Source organism: Colletotrichum costaricense, assembly GCF_030867565.1.
Source record: "Colletotrichum costaricense strain IMI 309622 chromosome Unknown Scaffold_29.1, whole genome shotgun sequence".
NCBI classification, from domain to species: Eukaryota; Fungi; Ascomycota; class Sordariomycetes; order Glomerellales; family Glomerellaceae; genus Colletotrichum; species Colletotrichum costaricense.
The window spans coordinates 255,874-273,463 of record NW_026848258.1 but is presented as its reverse complement, the minus strand read 5'-3'; the positions used below and the strand labels follow the sequence as shown (position 1 = coordinate 273,463).

General features: G+C 53.5%; 8 protein-coding genes across 8 annotated transcripts; 3 read left to right on the top strand and 5 right to left on the bottom strand.

The window, feature by feature from the left end:
- Positions 1-304: 304 nt before the first annotated feature.
- On the bottom strand, positions 305-936 carry CCOS01_16363 (acetyltransferase; the record flags this gene model as incomplete). Its single annotated transcript, XM_060464499.1, has 2 exons — positions 305-457; positions 520-936. The coding sequence occupies 2 exons, from the start codon at positions 934-936 to the stop codon at positions 305-307; spliced, it is 570 nt and encodes a 189-aa protein (XP_060304995.1).
- An 888-nt stretch (positions 937-1,824) lies between these two features.
- On the top strand, positions 1,825-2,094 carry CCOS01_16362 (uncharacterized protein; the record flags this gene model as incomplete). The annotated part of the gene is made up of 1 exon (XM_060464498.1): positions 1,825-2,094. One exon carries the CDS (start codon positions 1,825-1,827, stop codon positions 2,092-2,094), a length of 270 nt encoding a protein of 89 aa, XP_060304994.1.
- Positions 2,095-3,003: 909 nt separating this feature from the next.
- CCOS01_16361 (uncharacterized protein) lies at positions 3,004-6,155 on the top strand (the record flags this gene model as incomplete). Its single annotated transcript, XM_060464497.1, has 10 exons — positions 3,004-3,220; positions 3,292-3,465; positions 3,527-3,537; positions 3,616-3,886; positions 3,935-3,958; positions 4,011-4,130; positions 4,180-4,279; positions 4,337-4,618; positions 4,674-4,776; positions 4,842-6,155. The coding sequence occupies 10 exons, from the start codon at positions 3,004-3,006 to the stop codon at positions 6,153-6,155; spliced, it is 2,616 nt and encodes an 871-aa protein (XP_060304993.1).
- A 908-nt stretch (positions 6,156-7,063) lies between these two features.
- Positions 7,064-9,469, bottom strand: CCOS01_16360 (thioredoxin; the record flags this gene model as incomplete). Its single annotated transcript, XM_060464496.1, has 3 exons — positions 7,064-7,411; positions 7,468-9,217; positions 9,276-9,469. The coding sequence occupies 3 exons, from the start codon at positions 9,467-9,469 to the stop codon at positions 7,064-7,066; spliced, it is 2,292 nt and encodes a 763-aa protein (XP_060304992.1).
- A 605-nt stretch (positions 9,470-10,074) lies between these two features.
- CCOS01_16359 (uncharacterized protein) lies at positions 10,075-10,230 on the bottom strand (the record flags this gene model as incomplete). The annotated part of the gene is made up of 1 exon (XM_060464495.1): positions 10,075-10,230. One exon carries the CDS (start codon positions 10,228-10,230, stop codon positions 10,075-10,077), a length of 156 nt encoding a protein of 51 aa, XP_060304991.1.
- Positions 10,231-10,592: 362 nt separating this feature from the next.
- CCOS01_16358 (uncharacterized protein) lies at positions 10,593-13,122 on the bottom strand (the record flags this gene model as incomplete). The annotated part of the gene is made up of 4 exons (XM_060464494.1): positions 10,593-11,715; positions 11,778-11,863; positions 11,930-12,614; positions 12,674-13,122. The coding sequence occupies 4 exons, from the start codon at positions 13,120-13,122 to the stop codon at positions 10,593-10,595; spliced, it is 2,343 nt and encodes a 780-aa protein (XP_060304990.1).
- An 812-nt stretch (positions 13,123-13,934) lies between these two features.
- CCOS01_16357 (tyrosyl-DNA phosphodiesterase) lies at positions 13,935-15,613 on the top strand (the record flags this gene model as incomplete). The annotated part of the gene is made up of 3 exons (XM_060464493.1): positions 13,935-14,309; positions 14,369-15,146; positions 15,195-15,613. 3 exons carry the CDS (start codon positions 13,935-13,937, stop codon positions 15,611-15,613), a joined length of 1,572 nt encoding a protein of 523 aa, XP_060304989.1.
- Positions 15,614-15,788: 175 nt separating this feature from the next.
- CCOS01_16356 (acyl CoA binding protein) lies at positions 15,789-16,274 on the bottom strand (the record flags this gene model as incomplete). The annotated part of the gene is made up of 3 exons (XM_060464492.1): positions 15,789-15,938; positions 16,033-16,100; positions 16,178-16,274. The coding sequence occupies 3 exons, from the start codon at positions 16,272-16,274 to the stop codon at positions 15,789-15,791; spliced, it is 315 nt and encodes a 104-aa protein (XP_060304988.1).
- Positions 16,275-17,590: the final 1,316 nt, after the last annotated feature.

Sequence of the window (17,590 nt, the reverse complement as noted above, 5' to 3'; positions counted from 1 at the left end):
CCGAAGTCGTTGAAGTGCAAAAAAGGTCAATGTCGGCATTGCATCATCCCGAAGAGCCGTCGCCGAGCCGCTCCGACTGGCCCCGCAACGCTTTATTCGCACGCCGGGTCACCTCGAAACAGCGGTGTCGGGATCTCGAGAAGGTGGGTCATGCGTACCGGAATCTCACTTGATTCTGCAAATCCCGTCCTCGTCCGCACGGGAATCAATAGATGACGTGGGTCGCCTCCGTCTTTGTAATAAACTATCTAGAACAGACCATCAAACCCCTCAACGCCGTGGAATCTCTGGAAATGGAAATTCCCTACGTCGAGAGCTGCTTGTAGAAGAAAACCTGATCCTTCAACTGTCGTGGAACGGCCGGACTGATGCCGTAGTTTGGAATTCTGCCGACCTCGACGTATCCGAATTTTCTCCAGACATCCTCTGCCGGGCTGCCCACCTCGGTATCAAGCATCTAAGCATATCCCGTCAGCGTTTTCCTCAAGGACTATAGTTCAATGGCTCGAAGTTCCTTACCAACAGCGTTCGCCCCCTCCTGAAAGCCTCACCCTCTAGAGCACTCATCAACATCCTGGCGCCACCACGACGGCGGAATTTGGGGCTGATGAGAAGCTTCTCGACGAAGCCGCGGAACGGGCCCGTCTCGGAGTAGGGCATGGAGAGCATTACGACGCCCATGAGCTCGGTGCCCTTGAACTTGCTGCCCGGGTCGGATTCGTCGAGGAGGATCAACATCATGCGGGTGCCTGCAGTCACGTCTGCTATGCGCTCCTTCCACCATCCTAAAAGCTTCTCGTGTGACAGAGGGGGCAAGAAGGTCGCGAGAGTCCGGTCTGAGCTGATGCAGCCGGCATGTAGTGCTGCCAAGTAGGGGATCAAGTGGGTGTGGTCCGCGGGTGAGAAGATATACGGTGTCCCCGAGCTTGAGGACATCTTGAAGGCCCCCTTGCCTCGTGCGTGCGCAGGTAGCGTGCTCTTTTGCCGTCTCAATAAAGTATCGTCTGTTAGAAATACGATAGGGGCCGTAAATTGGGCCAAATGGCTCAGAAACTGCGCAGCCAAGCCAGACCAGAGCAGAACAAAGTAAGAGCTAGTAGAGATCGACAACGCAGGAACAGCGCAAATTCGGCCTCTGACCCTGTCCTGCTACTGAGGTCTAGATGGTGATTAGATGCACGCAATTGAGACCGGTCACACAGTATCTTTCAAGTCAGTTAGTTAGGGTAACTTGGTGTCTGTCTCGTGTTGGCGCAGCGAGGTCGCGTGTCTGTTGTAATACTGGATGAGGGGAAATTTGTCAAAAAAGCTCACCTCAGCTTTAAGAGACTCAGCACGAGACGTGAGCAAGCGTGAGGTGGTCAGATTGCTCAAGAGAGCTGTCCGTATGAGTCAATGAGTCAATTGATATGGACAAGGTTCGCCAAAAGTGTCAGGAAACGGGAAACAAGTAGAGAAATGGGCACTCGAGAGACGTTGAGGTTATCAGGACAACGGGGAAGAATTGGTGACAAGAGTCAACCCGTGCAGGTAGGTTCTTTTTTTTTCGATGGTTCCTGCCAAATCCAATTGGGTCCAGCCTGGGTGTCTTTAAGGTGGGATTAGCGGCTTGGTGGCCCAAGCCCAGAGGCAGAGGAAGCCGCTACGAGGGAATTCCCGGCGCAAGGGGCCGGGGCGTAGAGGAGCCGGCAGAGAAACAGCCCCCCGCATAGAGTGGAAGGACGCGATGGATTGTGACATTTCAGCCAAGTAAGCACCTGCAACAATTCACCTTGGCAGCGCCAATCTATAAAGCAGAACCGATTTCGTCGGCCCTACGGATACATGCCTGAAAGGCCGTTGGCAGCCGCAATGACTTTCAGGTTTCTGTATGTAGGATCCCTTTGCTTCCACATATGTTCGCTTACGTTAGCCGTGTCTCATTCATCAACGCTCAACATGCCTACGTATTCAACCCGCTTCTTAAGCCGGACTCGGCCCTACGATGTGGTTTGTCTCCGGAAACGCACGGCACGTGTCCGAGTCGGAGTGCTTGGCCCAGCTGCCGTTCGACCCCTGGATGATCTGTCTTGGAAGTGGAGCAAACAAGCTTAAAGCTGATGCTGAAGATAAGATGCCAATTCCATCTATATGCAGCATGTGTCGTAGTATTGTCGGGTTTACTATAGTTGTATAGCAGCAGCAGCACACATTGACTTATGTCAGGTAAGGTGAGTGCACCGATCTGCTCACTTGACCATGTTTGCTCCATGGCCCGTAATCGTTCTAGACTGCCCCTCCAACGTCAGTATTTCCATGGGATCAAACTTGCTTTCTTTGCATTGAACATTCTATTCAGCTTTCGGACGGACAAATCACAGCTGCCCACCGAAACCCTTGAACCCCCCCCCCCCCCACGACATGAGCGTTTGATAGGCTGCACAACCAACTCGCGGTACCTTGCTGTCAGGTACCTCATTGCCTTCACATAAGGTAGCTAAGATAGGTAGGGAAAAGAGACTCCCGTCCTATCTAAGATACCTATACAAGAAGGTAAGGCGTTGCAGGTCCATAGGTGCAAGCATTCAAGGCCACCCACTCACGGGAGTTCGGACACACGGACCATCCGCTGGTGTCGTCTCACCTTCAGCTGCCTTCACCGCATCTACCTGGGTCCAGAGGTCCTGAGGTGCATGGTCCCATCTGCAAAGTACCAGGGGACAATAGGTGCTACCCATGGTATCCGTAGCTATCTCAGCTTGCAGTTGGCTACCTCCCAAACTCCCCTCGCACTCACATGCACCTACCCCTCTGACGTCGCTGTCTAGACCCTGTTTCATCGCCGCCTTTACCTAACACCAACTCCGAGTTCCCCTCCTCCTCCAAAGCCTCCTTCAACGACACTCACCTATCTTAGTTTGAGACTCTTACGACTCCCACATTCTCTTTTCTCACTTTCACCATTGCGTTCACACACTCTCCTATTTCGGCCTCATTTCAGCTCAGAAGCAGCTTCCTGCCGTCATGGATCACATCTTTCGCAAGGTGGAGCGGGGCATCGACGCCCTTTTCGGGGATGAGCGACACGCCCACACTCACTCAGGCCACGAGTGCCATGAGCACCATCCCGCCGGTCACGCCGAGAACAGATTCCAATCCTTTGCGCCGCAAACTACTGGTAATGCCAAGTGGTATGTCGACGGATGTTCATACTTCTGGGCCGTTTCCGAAGCTATCGAACGTAAGCTTGCACCACGATGTTACCAATTCCCCTAAGCATCAACCATTTTTCTCTGACCATGTGAGCTGCAGAGGCCCGAGAGAGCATTTACATCTTGGATTGGTGGCTGAGCCCAGAGCTGTACCTGCGCCGCCCTCCCTCTCAGAATGAGCGCTATCGCATCGACAACCTGCTCAAGGCTGCCGCCGAGAGGGGTGTCAAGATCAACATTATCGTCTACAAGGAGGTTGAAGCCGCCTTGACCCGTGAGTGACCCCGGCCCTGAGCAGTCGTCTGAACGCCACACTAACGACCAATGTCAACTAGTCAAGTCCTCTGTAAGTCAACATCACTTATATCAATATATCAACAATGTGTGCCCATAGAACTCGAGTCATGCTGACACTCTCATCAAGCACACAAGGACCTACCTGGAAAGCCTTCATCCCAACATTGGCGTGTTTCGACACCCTGACCATGTGCCTACCGGATACGACTTCCAAGCTGAGCTCAAGCAGAACTTCGCCAACATGAACGTCAACACCTTCACTCTATCCAAGGCTTCCGGTGACGCCATCAAGGCCATCTACGGTACCGCTACCGATGGAGTCACCCTATTCTGGGCTCACCACGAGAAGCTCTGCCTGATTGACGGCAAGATTGCCTTCATGGGAGGTCTCGATATGTGTAAGTCATGATGCCAAGCACGCACGCCACTCACTAACAGTATCATAGGCTTTGGTAGATGGGATACCAACAGTAAGTCGAAAGCATCTCTCAGGTCTCCGGGAGCCGTCTCTAACAGAAACAGGCCATCCCATTGCGGACGCTCACCCCGGCAACCTGGATGCCGTCATCTTCCCCGGCCAAGACTACAACAACGCCCGTGTCTACGACTTTGCTGACGTTGACAACTGGGAGCAAAATAAGCGTAAGCACTAGAATGATATCTGCTCCTGTCTTTGCTAACATCCAACCAGTCGACCGCACCAAAAGCTCTCGTATGGGCTGGTCCGATGTCAGTCTCAGCTTGAGCGGGCCCATTGTGGCTAACCTGGCAGACCACTTCGTTGATAGATGGTCTGTATCAAACTAGTGGTCCCGACGGGTCTAGAGTTGCATATTGACAATAAGTAGGAACTTCATCTATGGCGAGAAGTATGGCAAGAAGAACCCCGGAAAGTACCAGGCTCTCGGAGGAGGTGCTGCCAACGCGGACGCTGGCAGAATCGCCGAGAACGAGACAGATAGCGGCGGTTTCTTCGGCGGAGGTGGCCATACTAGCCACCTCTTTGGCGATCTCTCTGACCGTATCAACCGAGGCATCAGTCGCATGGCAGTCAGTGACGACAACCAAGATGAAGGCCCCCGTAGAATCGACCGTGGTGACCGTGCTGCCAACATTCAGCTCACCCGAAGGTTAGTAATTATGAGCCTCATCCTATTAAATCAAGCTACTGACGGACTATCATAGCTGCACGGAGTGGTCTGCTGGTCACCCAACCGAGCACTCTATTGCGAATGCTTACATGCATGCCATCACCAATGCCCAGCACTACGTCTACATGGAGAACCAGGTACACCTCCCTCCCCCTTTTCTCCCTCACCCCCGTCCACATGTCACTCTAACATAAGAACAAAGTTTTTCATCACGGCCACCAGCAAGGAACAGCACCCCGTCACCAACAAGATTGGTCGTGCCATTGTCGACCGCATCATCCGCGCCCACCAAAATGGCGAAGACTTCAAGGTGGTCGTCGCCATGCCCGCCGTCCCCGCCTTCGCCGGCGACCTCAAGGCCGACGACGCCCTCGGCACCCGCGCCATCATGGAGTTCCAATACAACTCCATCTCCCGCGGCGGACACTCCATCATCGAGACACTCCGCTCCGAGGGCGGCATCGACGACCCGGGCCGCTACATCCGCTTCTACAACCTCCGCAACTACGACCGCATCAACATCTCCTCCACCATGGCCGACGCCGAAGGCCGCTCCGGCGTCCGCTACGAGGATGCCCGCCGCGAACACGACGACAACGTCGGCGCCGGCTACGGCGAGCAGGGTCAGGGCTACGGCACCCGCGGCGACTCCCAGTACGAGCGCTACCAGGAGGCGGCGTCCCGCGTCTCGGATCAGACCTGGGACACCGTCTCGGCGTGCTACATGGACAGCGGCCGCGACCTGCACTCGGTCCCCTGGCACGGCGAGCCTGAGGCTGAGCTCGACGCCTTCGTCAGCGAGGAGCTCTACATCCACTCCAAGCTCCTCATCGCCGACGACAACCTCGTCATCTGCGGCTCCGCCAACCTCAACGACCGCTCCCAGCTCGGAACCCACGACTCGGAGATAGCCGTCGTCATCGAGGACCCCACGCCCATCGAGTCCGAGATGGCGGGACGCCCCTACACGGCCTCCAAGTTCGCCACCTCCCTCCGCCGCCAAATCTTCCGCAAGCACCTCGGTCTCCTCCCCGACCAGCCCTGCGACCGCCCCAACGACAACTGGACCTCCATCGAGCGCGGACCCAACACCTACGACTGGGACTCCCCCGCCGACCGCCTCGTCCGCGACCCCATGTCCCGCGAGTTCTGGGACCTCTGGGAGGGCACCGCCCGCACGAACACGGAAGTCTTTACAAAGGTCTTCCACAACGTCCCCAACGACCGCGTCCGCACCTGGAAGGACTATGACGAGTTCTTCTCCAAATACTTCATCATCCCCGGCGCCAAGAAGGAGGACGACAAGCAGAAGGAGGAGGAGGCCAACCGCGGCAAGGTCGAGTACGGCCACGTCGTGCGCGAGGAGTTCCCGGGCGGCGTGCGCGAAGTCAAGGACTGGCTGAACCGCGTGCGCGGCAACATTGTCGAGATGCCGCTCGACTTCCTCGTCGACGTGGACGACATTGCCAAGGAGGGTCTGTCTCTCAACAGCTTCACTGATGAGATTTACACGTAAAAACAGATGGAGGGTGGGTTCGGTCCGAGGCTCTCCGTTCACAACCAGAAACGCCAAAGAAAAAGTAAGAGAACAAGAAACACAATATCTTGGAACGTGTTACCGAAACAAACGACACAGTGATTGTCCGTGTATGGGTGGGAAGTTCGGAATTTAGAGCTGCGGAGGAAACAAATGAATCATTTCTTCTGGGTGGGATTTCAAAGCAACCTCGTTCAGTCCAGAGTCTCGTGTGTAACAATGAAGCAAGCAGCCTATCATTCAACCGAACCTGCCTCTATGCCCACATCTCCTGATGTCTCGTCTCCTCATGATCGCAAGCCACAGTGAACCCTATCAGCTTAGAACTTGATGTCATATAAGCGACAAATTATCCAAGAAAAGTCAAAATCCCTGTACCAAAGGTATAGTACTGACCCAGGTTGAGGATTCTAGTGAGTAAATGTCAAATAAACAACGTATAATCTGTCAAAGTGGCACGTAAGGTAGACGCGAAAGGCGTTGTATTCTCCTTTCTCCTCCCCCGCCACCACCGCCAAACCTATCAAACATAAAGGAGTATTTATTATACAGACCTCTAGGCCTCATCGGCCAAATCCCGCACCAAAGAGAAAGACATGCAACGGGAAAAAGAAACACTAATAAGAAAAAAGAGTCCCCGTCAAACTCCGTGAGTATTCACCTCAATGCTTTGGGTTTTTGGTACGTCATTCTGCTTTCCTTTCGTTGAAAGCAAGAAAAAAAAAAGACAAGCACAACCCACACACTTTTGACGTTCAATGTTCCCCAAATCGTCGTAGCCTCATTCATGGCCTTTCCCATTAGTCCAACTTGCCAAGATCATGCTGTGCAGGGCACCGCTGCTGCTCCTCCAGCTTCTTCCACTCCTGTTCGAGCAAGCACAACTTCTAGTCCACCTTGCCGTTGCCGCTGGGTCCCAGGAGACCCTCCTTCATCAGCTCCTTGTTGCCCCATGATTCTTCTAGGCGGAAGTGGCCGCCACGGCCCTTGCGGGTGCGGCTGCGGAACCATGAGAAGGCTCCAAAGGCCAGGCCGAGAATGCAGCCCATGGTGAGATAGGGGTGCTCGACAAAGGTGACACGGATGTCGAAGAAGATCTTCTCGAAGCTCGAGATGGTGAGCTTGGGCTTGATCTTGGGCGGCGAAGAGACGACCTTGTTAATGGTCTCCAAGATCGACGTCCGGGACAAAAGGATGTTGTTGCCAGTAATAGTGGTATCCCAGTAGCGGCGGTTCTAAAACTCAAGTCAGTCTGGCTGTTCACGTGCATGTGTGCGTCGGTTGTGCTTACATCCTCGTCATTGATAATGACACGGTCTCCGTCCTTGGTATCAATGCCATAGGTGGTGCGAATCCATCTCTGCCAGAAGACACTATCAACCCAGGCAAAGCCAACCTGCTTGCGGTCCGACTTGTCCATGTTGATGCGGATGGCCTTGGCCGCACGCAACGCACGCCCGTCGCCGCGGTCATCGGCCTCATCGATTCTGAGTTGCTTGGCATCTCGAAGCTCTTGCCTTTCGTGCTGGAAGAGAAGGATCTGCTTATCCATCCACTCGTTGGCAGCACTCTTCAACTCGCGCTTGGCTCTAAGGAAGCCCTCCTGGTCTTCCCTGTTGACGATTCCGAGGACGACAACCTTGCCGTCCATGATCTCGCGGGCATTGGAAGCGGTCATCTCAGGAACAATCGGAAGCCATACTGATTTCATCCAGTTCAAGACTTGGTGGATATCGCGCATCTCCTTGGGTGTCAGCGGCTGATAGTATGTAGGGCGGCCCTCTCTGGAAACGAGCAAGCGAGGCCAGGTCGTGATCTTGTAACGGGCGAAAAGAACGGGATCCTTGGTCTTCACGAGCTTTGCCTTGCCAATCAGGCTGAGAGGGATGCGCTCAAGAGCCATGAAGTCCTCAGAGGTAGTGGCGTGGTCGTAGAAGTAGATGAAGATAACCTCTTCCTTCTCCTCGAGAGCTGCCAAGGACTCAGCGTCTACATCCAGTACTCCCTCGCTAATGTCGATGGCCTTGTTGGCGTAGTGAACAAAGTCGCCGAGGCCTCTGAGACCATCATACTCGACACGCTCGCCACCCTTGAAGAAGAGAATGGTGGGGTAGCCGCGGAGACGGACGTCCTTGCAGAGTCTGGTCTCCACGTCGCAGTTGACCTCTCCGATATTCAGACGACCCTTCATCTCCTTGGCCAGTTGCTGCCAGTTAGGTGCCATGGCCTGGCAGTGATGGCACCAGGGCGCGTAGAACTTGACAAACCAAGGGTCCTGGGTCATGGTAACCAAGGTCTGGAATCTTTCGGCACTCAGAGGCACAGAGGCACCTTCCTTGTTGGGTGTGACTGTAGGTTTCTTAACGACGGCCTTGGTAGGAACGGCGATAGCCTTCGAGGTGGTGCTAGGCTTTGCCTCTGCCTTGACGTCGGCCTTTGCGTCAGTCTTTGTCTCAGTCTTCGTGTCGCCCTTGGCATCGCCCTTAGTATCAGCCTTCGCATCGGTCTTGCCTGCAGGCTTGTCGTCCTCCTTCGCGGGAGGAGCCTTCGGGGGAGCCTTGGTCTCTTCCTTTGGCGGCGTCTTCTCGTCGGCCTTTGCGGGAGCCTTGCTATCAGTCTTGGCGTCCGTCTTGGCGTCGGCCTTGTCGTCCACAGGCTTCTTCGAGTCGTCAGCCTTTCCTGGAGCCTTTTCGGGGGAGGTCTTGTCGCCAGGCTCGGGATACTCGAGGCTGCGGGGCCTGGTTCCGGGCTTGGCCGCCTCGAGGTACTTCTCGATGATGGGGCTGATCTGGTCAATGTCCTTGACACCCTTGATCAACTCGGCCAGCTCGCCATTCTTGTAGAGGATAGTGCTAGGGTACGACGCGACGTTGTGGGAAGCGCAAAGATCAAAGTAGGCCACGCAGTTAATCGTGGCGAAGCGAAAATCGTAGAGCTCGGTAAAGGTCTTGTCCTCATTGGACTCGGGCTTCGAAGTGTAGTACCACTCGTAGAGGGTCTGGTATATCGGCGCATAGTCTATGCAATGCGGGCAGTAAGGGCTATTCCATCGTCAGCACGTTGCGCGAAGGGCGGGTAAGCGATAGCATGATCGGGTACCTGTAGTGCTTGATAAGCATGAACTGCGAGGCCTTAACCTCCTTGTCAAAGGTATCCGGGGTCAACTCGAGTATTGGCGGCACTTTCATGGAGTTGAAGTAGGTGTTCTCCCGTTCATCCTTGTCTGCCTCTGCTGCTTGAACCCCGGAAAGGAGGGTCGAGCCCAAGAACAGGAACAAAAGTGATAACCTCATTGCAGCGATGAGAGTGCACCGCGTGAGTGCGATGACTTTAGAGCGAAAGATAGAAAGCAAAGTCTGTCTAGCGATGCCAATAACGACTGCTGGGCAGACGCAATCAGTCCAGAGGGCGCAACAAAGCGCGGTTGTGTCGTCAATTCGCAATGGTAAGGTGCAGCGTCAGATAGGTGTGGATCGGATCGGAAGTCGCGATTGAGGTGGTTCGAGGGGTTTGCAAAGGGTTTAGATAAAACCTTTTAGATCGCCGAAGACATGGAGGGTAGAAAAGTCGAGAAAGAAGCTAATGTTCCTTTCGTCGTCTGGGTCAAAGCCCCCCGAAAATCGTCCAGCGGCGTCGAAATGAAGGAGAAAAAAGGGTGGTGGTGGCAGGTTAGATGGGTGGTTGCTTCTGGCAAAGGGGGAAGCCAAGCAAAGGGACCAGCGAAAGCGAGCGACAGGACTGGCAGGTCAGGAGAAAGACCGTGTGTCAAGATTCTGTAGCGCGGTCCAGGTTCTCTGGCTGGTTCTGGTCCTTGGTGCCAGCCGTTGCGCAGCCAGACACGGGAGATGTATGTTGCCTTATATATGAGGCAACAACCGCTGATTTGTGTGTGTTCTTGCTAAGGCCACCGTCTCCAGTCAACCTCCAGCTGTCCGTTCTTGGTGTCCCCTGGCAAAGCCTGGCGGGCGGCAAGCGGAGAGTGTGGGAGAACAGCGGGAACTTGTGGTGCCAGCTGCCCGCCTGCTCGACCTGCCCCCACTAAACATTGGTTCATTTCGCCATTCGAAAGTTGGGCAGAGTTCAATCTTGCAGCAGCAGCTAGGTAGGTGGATCTGGGTTGCGATAAGAATAGAATGCTGCTTACCTAGCCTTCTCCATTTCGGATCGCCACCTCAAAATCTCACTACGCGTGCCACGCACCACCCACTGCCATGCAACAAACTCGAGAGCTATGGAGAACTGTTCCAGTGGCACGTGCGGATCGTCATCGCATCCCACGAGGGAGAGTAAACTCAAGCTGGGGGCTTTTCAACCCCACGAAAGGACCCTGAACACCATGGCATTTATACGCTCAATTCTAGAACCAAAGGGTTACTGTATTGCATTTCCCATTCCTTGATTTGGCTGAATCGACAACTAATCCACATCGTCACTGGTGCTGCTCGAAATTTCGCTGGAGCTGACATCATCGACAATGTCCATGCATTTATGTCCCAACAAGAAGTCCTCGAGATTGCGTTCTCGAATCTCTTCTAATATGTTCTTAAAAGCCAACCACTCGTCGAATGTCGGCACCGTCTCGCCCGGCTGTCTAGAGTCTTCCTTGCTATAAAGCCTGGCGGTCATAATCTTCATCGGAGTATCGCCAGCCGCGTTTGCTTGATCAGGGTTCAATCCGCGGATACGAGCATCGCTCAAAATGTCAATGAGCTCCTGATTTGCACTCTGGGCCGCAAAGTGGAGCATCCCGGACCCCTTCTTGTCAACGGCATCGAGTCTGGCGCCGTGCTGAATCAGGAGCTCCAACAACGCTGCATTGCGCCACAGAATCGTGTCGTGGATGGGTGTTCTGCCTTCGAAGCCCCTCTGTTTGGACGGTACATTAAGGTCCATGCCGGCGTTGCAGAGCAAGTCGAGAGATCGATCCCAGTAGGCCCTCCTCGGATCCCAACGGGAGACGTTACTTGTACGGCGAGCCCTGTACGAGAGCGGGCACACCCAGTTTGTGTCGGTCTCAACCACCAAAGCACTTCCTCTCTGCAGTAGTAAGTCTACAACATCAGGGTTGTCGAACGCGAACATGATTGCGGTCTCTCCTTTGGACCCACGGTAGTTGTCGATTTTGGCATCAATGTTCGCACCAGCGTCGAGTAGTGCTTTAGTCATCCTCACCGAACCAGGAGATTCATATCGCGCTGCGTAATGCAGAGGTGTCCACCCGTTCCTGGTAGTCGTCTCGAGACTCGCACCGCGATACAGCAGCATATCGAACGAAGCGTAATCGGCCAGATAGATTGCCCAGTGCAGCGGACACCATCCGTAACTATCCAGGCTATCAATATCAGAACGAGCTAGCGTGATTGCGTCTGACAAAGATGTCGGGACGGTTCCGAGCATCGCATCGTGAATCAAGGATGATGTTTCAACCTCTTGAGAAAAGGTCAATTGCTCGAGCATCCGACCATGCTCGGGCTTGAGAGACTGTATCTGGCTTTGTTTCACCGCATAATAGAGTATGCGAGAGCGGCTGGCAGCGGTCCTAAGACGAGTCAACCTCGAACCGTCAACCAAGTATTAGGGCACCGGATCAAGCTAGCTTACCAGCGAGTAACATTTTCAGTGTGCAACGGCCATCCTTGCTCGACCAGAAATTCCGAAAGCGTCAAGTTGACGTCGCGTAGCGATATCTGAAGACGTTGCAACAAGGTTAAGGAACTAGGACGATCTACAGATATTGATACACACGGACGTACCACAAGGAGCGAGTTCCCATCCTCATCTACATCTGTAGGCAGTACAGTTGAGTTGATGATTCCTCTTTTTATCCATTCGATGTCGAAGTTATACACGATCGATATCATTTGGTCGCGTGGGATTATTCGCGGGATACGGAGGTGAATCGAAGAGCCGATTCCGGTCAGACTGTCCCGTGAAGCAGCGACAAACAGGGCACGCAAGAGGAACCACTGGGGAAAGATGTATATCATCCGTGTCGAATCCGGTGCTCCATCACACGTCTCAAGATCGCACTTTCTGGGCCCCAGCAGTGATTTTCTGTTGAATTCGAGGAATAGGGTCCCCAATATCAAGCGTAGCCATGTCGGTGTCTGTAGCCTAGAGTGTCGATGGCATTGACATTTGCAATACGATGTGCATTTTCGGTCGACTGGTTTCTGGAATGACTGAAAGGGGATACCTCCGGTCTTTATGTAGCGTAGACCGTTGCTCATCACAATCGAAGGCTGGTCTCTTCCTTGCATCGAGTCCTCTGGTTGCAAAGTCTTGGCAAGCATCTGGTTGAGAGAGACCTTGATATCGTTCAAGTCGGCTTGATTCATGATTTGCATCTGTCGATGTATCCTGCCCTCCTCTTCCAAAGTCATGAAAGAAGTCTCAATGAGCTGGCGAACTTCCAATATGGCCCTGGCGTGATGGGAGCTATTCGAGTCAGCGACTCGCTGAATCGCACTCGCCTTCAACAGTCAACGTGCGCTTACCTTTGTGAGGAGATGAGAGCGCCAAAACAAAGGATTAGAGATGTCTTGGTCTTGCTTGCCTTGCATCTCAGCTTGGCAACATTACTTCTCTCTCGGATCCACCTCGACATTGAGACTCGAAGTTGCCCGCTCATTTCATCGCCAGACTTTGTTCCCGTGAGACGATGACACAGAGCTAGCAACTCCTTTTGTATACTCTCTAGATCCTGTTTCAAAGCCAGCGTCGGGGCGACGTTCAACACCGGAAGAGCAATATCTCCCTTCCCCAATTCCTGAAGCGGGCTCTTGACCTGCTCGATAACACCCTGAAGGGCTGTCAACTCATCAACGAGCTCGCAAAAGTCCGCCGGAGCATGACGAAGAGAGAGGAGTATCTTTAATCCTTTTCCAACAGCCGCCGATGCCTGTATCAAGGCGATGATGCTTGCGGCGGTGGAAAGAGGATCCATGTTGAGTTGACCGCTAGAGGGGATGAAAGAGAAAGGCTGGATGCACCGCCAAACTTGAAGTAGGGCGTGATTGGGAAGGATGCCAAGCCTGTTCAGCCGGCCCGCATATCAGCTGAAAAGGTTCGACGAACCATCTTCTCTGAAAAAGTGAAGCCGGCCCAAATGGGATCAATACGGCGGAGGCAATGTAGGTGCTTGCAGGCAAAAGCTCAACCTATCACATCGCGGGCCAGGAAGCTTGAGGCCAGGAGAGAGGCCATGCTTGATACATTGCTGGAGCCATCATTTCAATTCAGTTGCGAATTAGCGGAAATCCATGGCATTTTTATGAGAGATGAAAAAGTAGGCTTGGAGCATACTTACAAGGCAGTAAACCGAGATACAGTAAATGCACTTCGAAAGCAATAACGTCACTACCCTGCTAGACTAGCTTCGAGTGCTGCAATAAAGACAACGGGTGGCTTTGAGAATTGCCAGAACAATGCATAGATAGGTGTTCTTAGCTAAGTACCAATATACGCAACTCAATTGTTCGACTATAAATCCAGTCCAAGAAGTTTTGGCTTATTTCATGGTTTTTTTGGGTACAGAAGTAACCGCAAGGGCTAAGCACGCCGCGGTTGTGTGCCTAAACGGATCTAAGCCGGAGCCACCTGCCTAGAACAACGATTTGGCACATCTCGCTCCTTCCATCCGTCCACCTCATAAAGTCTCAGCCACCAACCCCGTCTCAAGTAATCTCGCTCCCCTGGAACAAACTTGACCCCCCTTATACATGCCGTACATGATCACTCATTGATTTCATTTTCGCCATGGAGCGAGCATTCAAACGACAGCGACGTGCCGAAGACTTGGAGGGGCTGCCGCCGACAACTCAGTCAGACCATGTGGAATCCCTGAACCGGCCTATAAGTCCTCCCATGAAGAGAAAACAGCCGGGCATGCGTATCAAGTCGCCGTTCCAGCTGACAACCATAAGGGATCTCCCCGAGGCTGCCAACCGCGACTGCGTCGGCCTCGCTGACATCCTGGGCGATCCTATGATTGCAGAGTGTTGGGAGTTCAACTTCCTGCACGACGTTCACTTTCTCATGAGCCACTTTGACGAGGATACCAGGAACCTAGTCAAAGTTCACATCATTCACGGTTTCTGGAAGAGAGAAGATCCCAATCGCATAGCCCTTCAGGTCAGCCGATGATAACGAGTATAAGCCACTGAACAGACCTGAACGCTGACGTTGAAAAGGAAGAGGCAGGAGCGTATCCCAATGTTGAGCTACACGGGGCTTTCATGCCGGAGATGTTTGGCACTCACCACACGAAAATGATTGTGTTGGTCCGGCATGACGACTCAGCCCAAGTGATCATACATACGGCCAACATGATCGCCAAGGACTGGACGAATATGACCAATGCTGTCTGGAGATCTCCAATTCTGCCACTACTTCCCGAAAAGGTCGTTGACGAGAACGGCTCAGCGGGTAGACATTCTTTCGGAACAGGGGAAAGATTCAAATACGATCTGCTGAGCTACCTCAGAGCGTACAACACACGGAGACCAATCCTCGTAGACTTGGTCGAAAAGTTGCGCAGATATGACTTTTTAGGTGTGCGTGCAACACTCATTGCTAGCGTCCCCGGCCGACACCCCATTCACGACACTTCGCAGACAACCTGGGGATGGCCAGCCCTAAAAAGAGCACTGCGCAATGTTCCGGTCCAAGAAGGGAAGTCTGAGATTGCGGTTCAGATATCGTCTATTGCTACTTTAGGGGCCACTGACAGCTGGCTCCAAAGGTGCCTCTTCGACTCCCTAGCCGAATCCAAGAACAAATCCCTTGCGACACCCAGGCCAACGTACAAGGTCATCTTTCCTACCGCGGACGAGATTAGGCAAAGTTTGGACGGCTATGCTTCAGGAGCATCAATCCACACCAAGATTCAATCCCAGCAGCAGGCGAAGCAATTGGCTTACTTGCGGCCCATCTTCTGTCACTGGGCAAACAATTCGCCTAATGGCAAAGGTAGGGTGACGTGTCTTGACCTATCAATACACAACTAACATCCCATAGCGTTGAGCGATGATTCAGTTGTAAAAGAAGCCGGCAGACAACGGGCAGCACCTCACATCAAGACATACATTCGGTACGGCGAGAAGTCGATAGATTGGGCCCTAGTCACATCTGCCAATATTTCCAAACAAGCGTGGGGTGAAACGGCAAGTGCATCGCAGGAAGTCAGGATCGCATCGTGGGAAGTCGGAGTGCTTGTGTGGCCTTCGCTCATCGCAGACAAAGCGACCATGGTGGGGACATTCGAAACAGACTTGCCACCAAACGATGCGGGGGACGGCGAACCGGTAGTCGGCCTGCGAATTCCTTATAACCTACCTCTACAAGCATATGGAAAGGACGAGATCCCTTGGGTGGCGACGATGGCCTATGACGAACCGGACAGGCTAGGAAGAGCTTGGGGTGCTTGGGAAAACTGAGTCCACCCGTGCGCGCTTGTTCACATATGACTCTTGTTGACGTTGGTATCATTATATTGATCCTCGCTCTCCTGCTCGGCATGAACTCGAGCAAAAGGAAGCCATTGCTAATCCATATCAACCCGTTGTCGTTTCTCATGGTCGTTAGAAGCAGTGCGTTGGAGTGCGGTAACGTTTACGCGCCGACGGCCTCGGGCTCCTTGTTGGCGTCGTAGCCGTACTTCTCCTTGAGAGAGTTGACGAGGGCGACGTACTTTTCCTGGGCCTGCTCAGGGGTGAGGTTGTCGTCGACGACCTTCTGCCACGCGCTCTGCTTCGCCTTGCCCTGCAACCCACGCAAACCAAACGTCAGCTTTCCATCACGTGCCAGAATCGGTTAGGGGGAGCTCGGGTCGGCCCAGATGGTAGTGTTTGCGTACCTTGAGGTCGAACATGCCAGGCTTGGGGGCGCTGGAGATGTCCTCGCCAGTGCTGACCTTGTACAGGCCTATTTTCATCATCATGATATGTTAGCTACGAAAGAAGCCGAGGTAACAGTGGTGGGGCTCGTGGGAAGCGACGCACCGTAGAGCTCGAGAAGCTCGTCGTTGCCGGGCTTGGAGGTAAGCTTCTTGCTGTCGGAGACAGCCTGCTTGAAGGCTTCGCTCTGAGGGGCAGACATGATGTTTTGTTTTTAGGGGGGGTCTTTGGTATAAGGTTTAAAGAGGTTTGCGTGGTTTGTGTAGTAAGTGAGGATATATCCAGGGAAAAGGGATTGTTGAGCTTCTCAGTGTTGGGAGGCGGAGGAAAGGGTTGGACCTTTTGGCGGGGTTAGCAAGGAAGGTCCCACACGCCCGCTTCATCATATGCTCATATGCGCGGGGCAGCTGATGCTGTCATTGGGTCGGCCCTTGCACCTTGTACGTTGCACCTTGTGCCTCTCAGACCTATTGCACCGCCACATGCAATTCGGGTGGATTGCCACAACCTGGAGGAGCATCGGCTCAATGTCAAGCCGCCTTCTCCGTGACATCGGCCCGGGGTTCGAGTACTTGCCTGACCTAGGTAGATTACCTTGAACAAGTCATCGAAGCTACTCGGAGCATCTTTGAACCTTCGCTCTATCCCTGGTTAAACGGTCAGCCTCATCGGCTTCGACGATGGTTTCTTTGCTCTGCCCGGGTGGAAATGCTCCCCACCCAGTACAATGCTTAGCTACCTAGGCGCTAGCAGCTAGCATCTTCCCTTAACCTGCCGCCTCTGAAGTCAACATTAACCGTTCGACCGTGCTCACGGCACTCGGCAGGACTGACGAACTGTTTGCTCGTCCGCCTGGTGCAGCCATCTCTTGCATCTGGCCAAGCAGCCGCCCTGATGCAAAGCAGGACATCCGAGCGCTTGATCTCCCCAGGTTTGATATCGTACGTCTGCAACGATGCACGTCTCTCCAAGCAGAGATGATGGACCAACATCTGAAATGTTCCCAGTCACACATCCGTATTAATAGAATGCATGGCTCGTGCCTTGAGCGGAATGAGAGCAACTTGACTACATCGACCAAAGGATGGCTGACTCTCTCCGGGAGGGCGTTCGGAATCGCTGTCCCCCCCTGACTAACGAAAGTCTGCCTCCCATTGACAAAGTCACACCAAACGGGCTGATCCGAAATGGACGAATCGGGAGTGACAGCTACACTCGGGTCCGACGAGTATGCCTCGAGAAGGTGCATTGAGGCTCGCTCGAATAGCTATCGACGCGAATAAGAACATTTACCGCGAGGAAACATCGTTGGAAATGGCAAATGGTATCAACAAGCCCTACACCACCAGCAACATTCCCGAGCCTGGACCGACTATCGATGGAGCGATTCCGGTCGAAACTCAACCTTTTGTTTCCGTCTCTTCTTTTTTTGTTTGCTTGTGCAGCTACCAACTGTGCCAACGTCGTCGAATGGCAATCCGTCATATGCGTGGTCTGGGCGTGGGGAAAGCCGAGCGG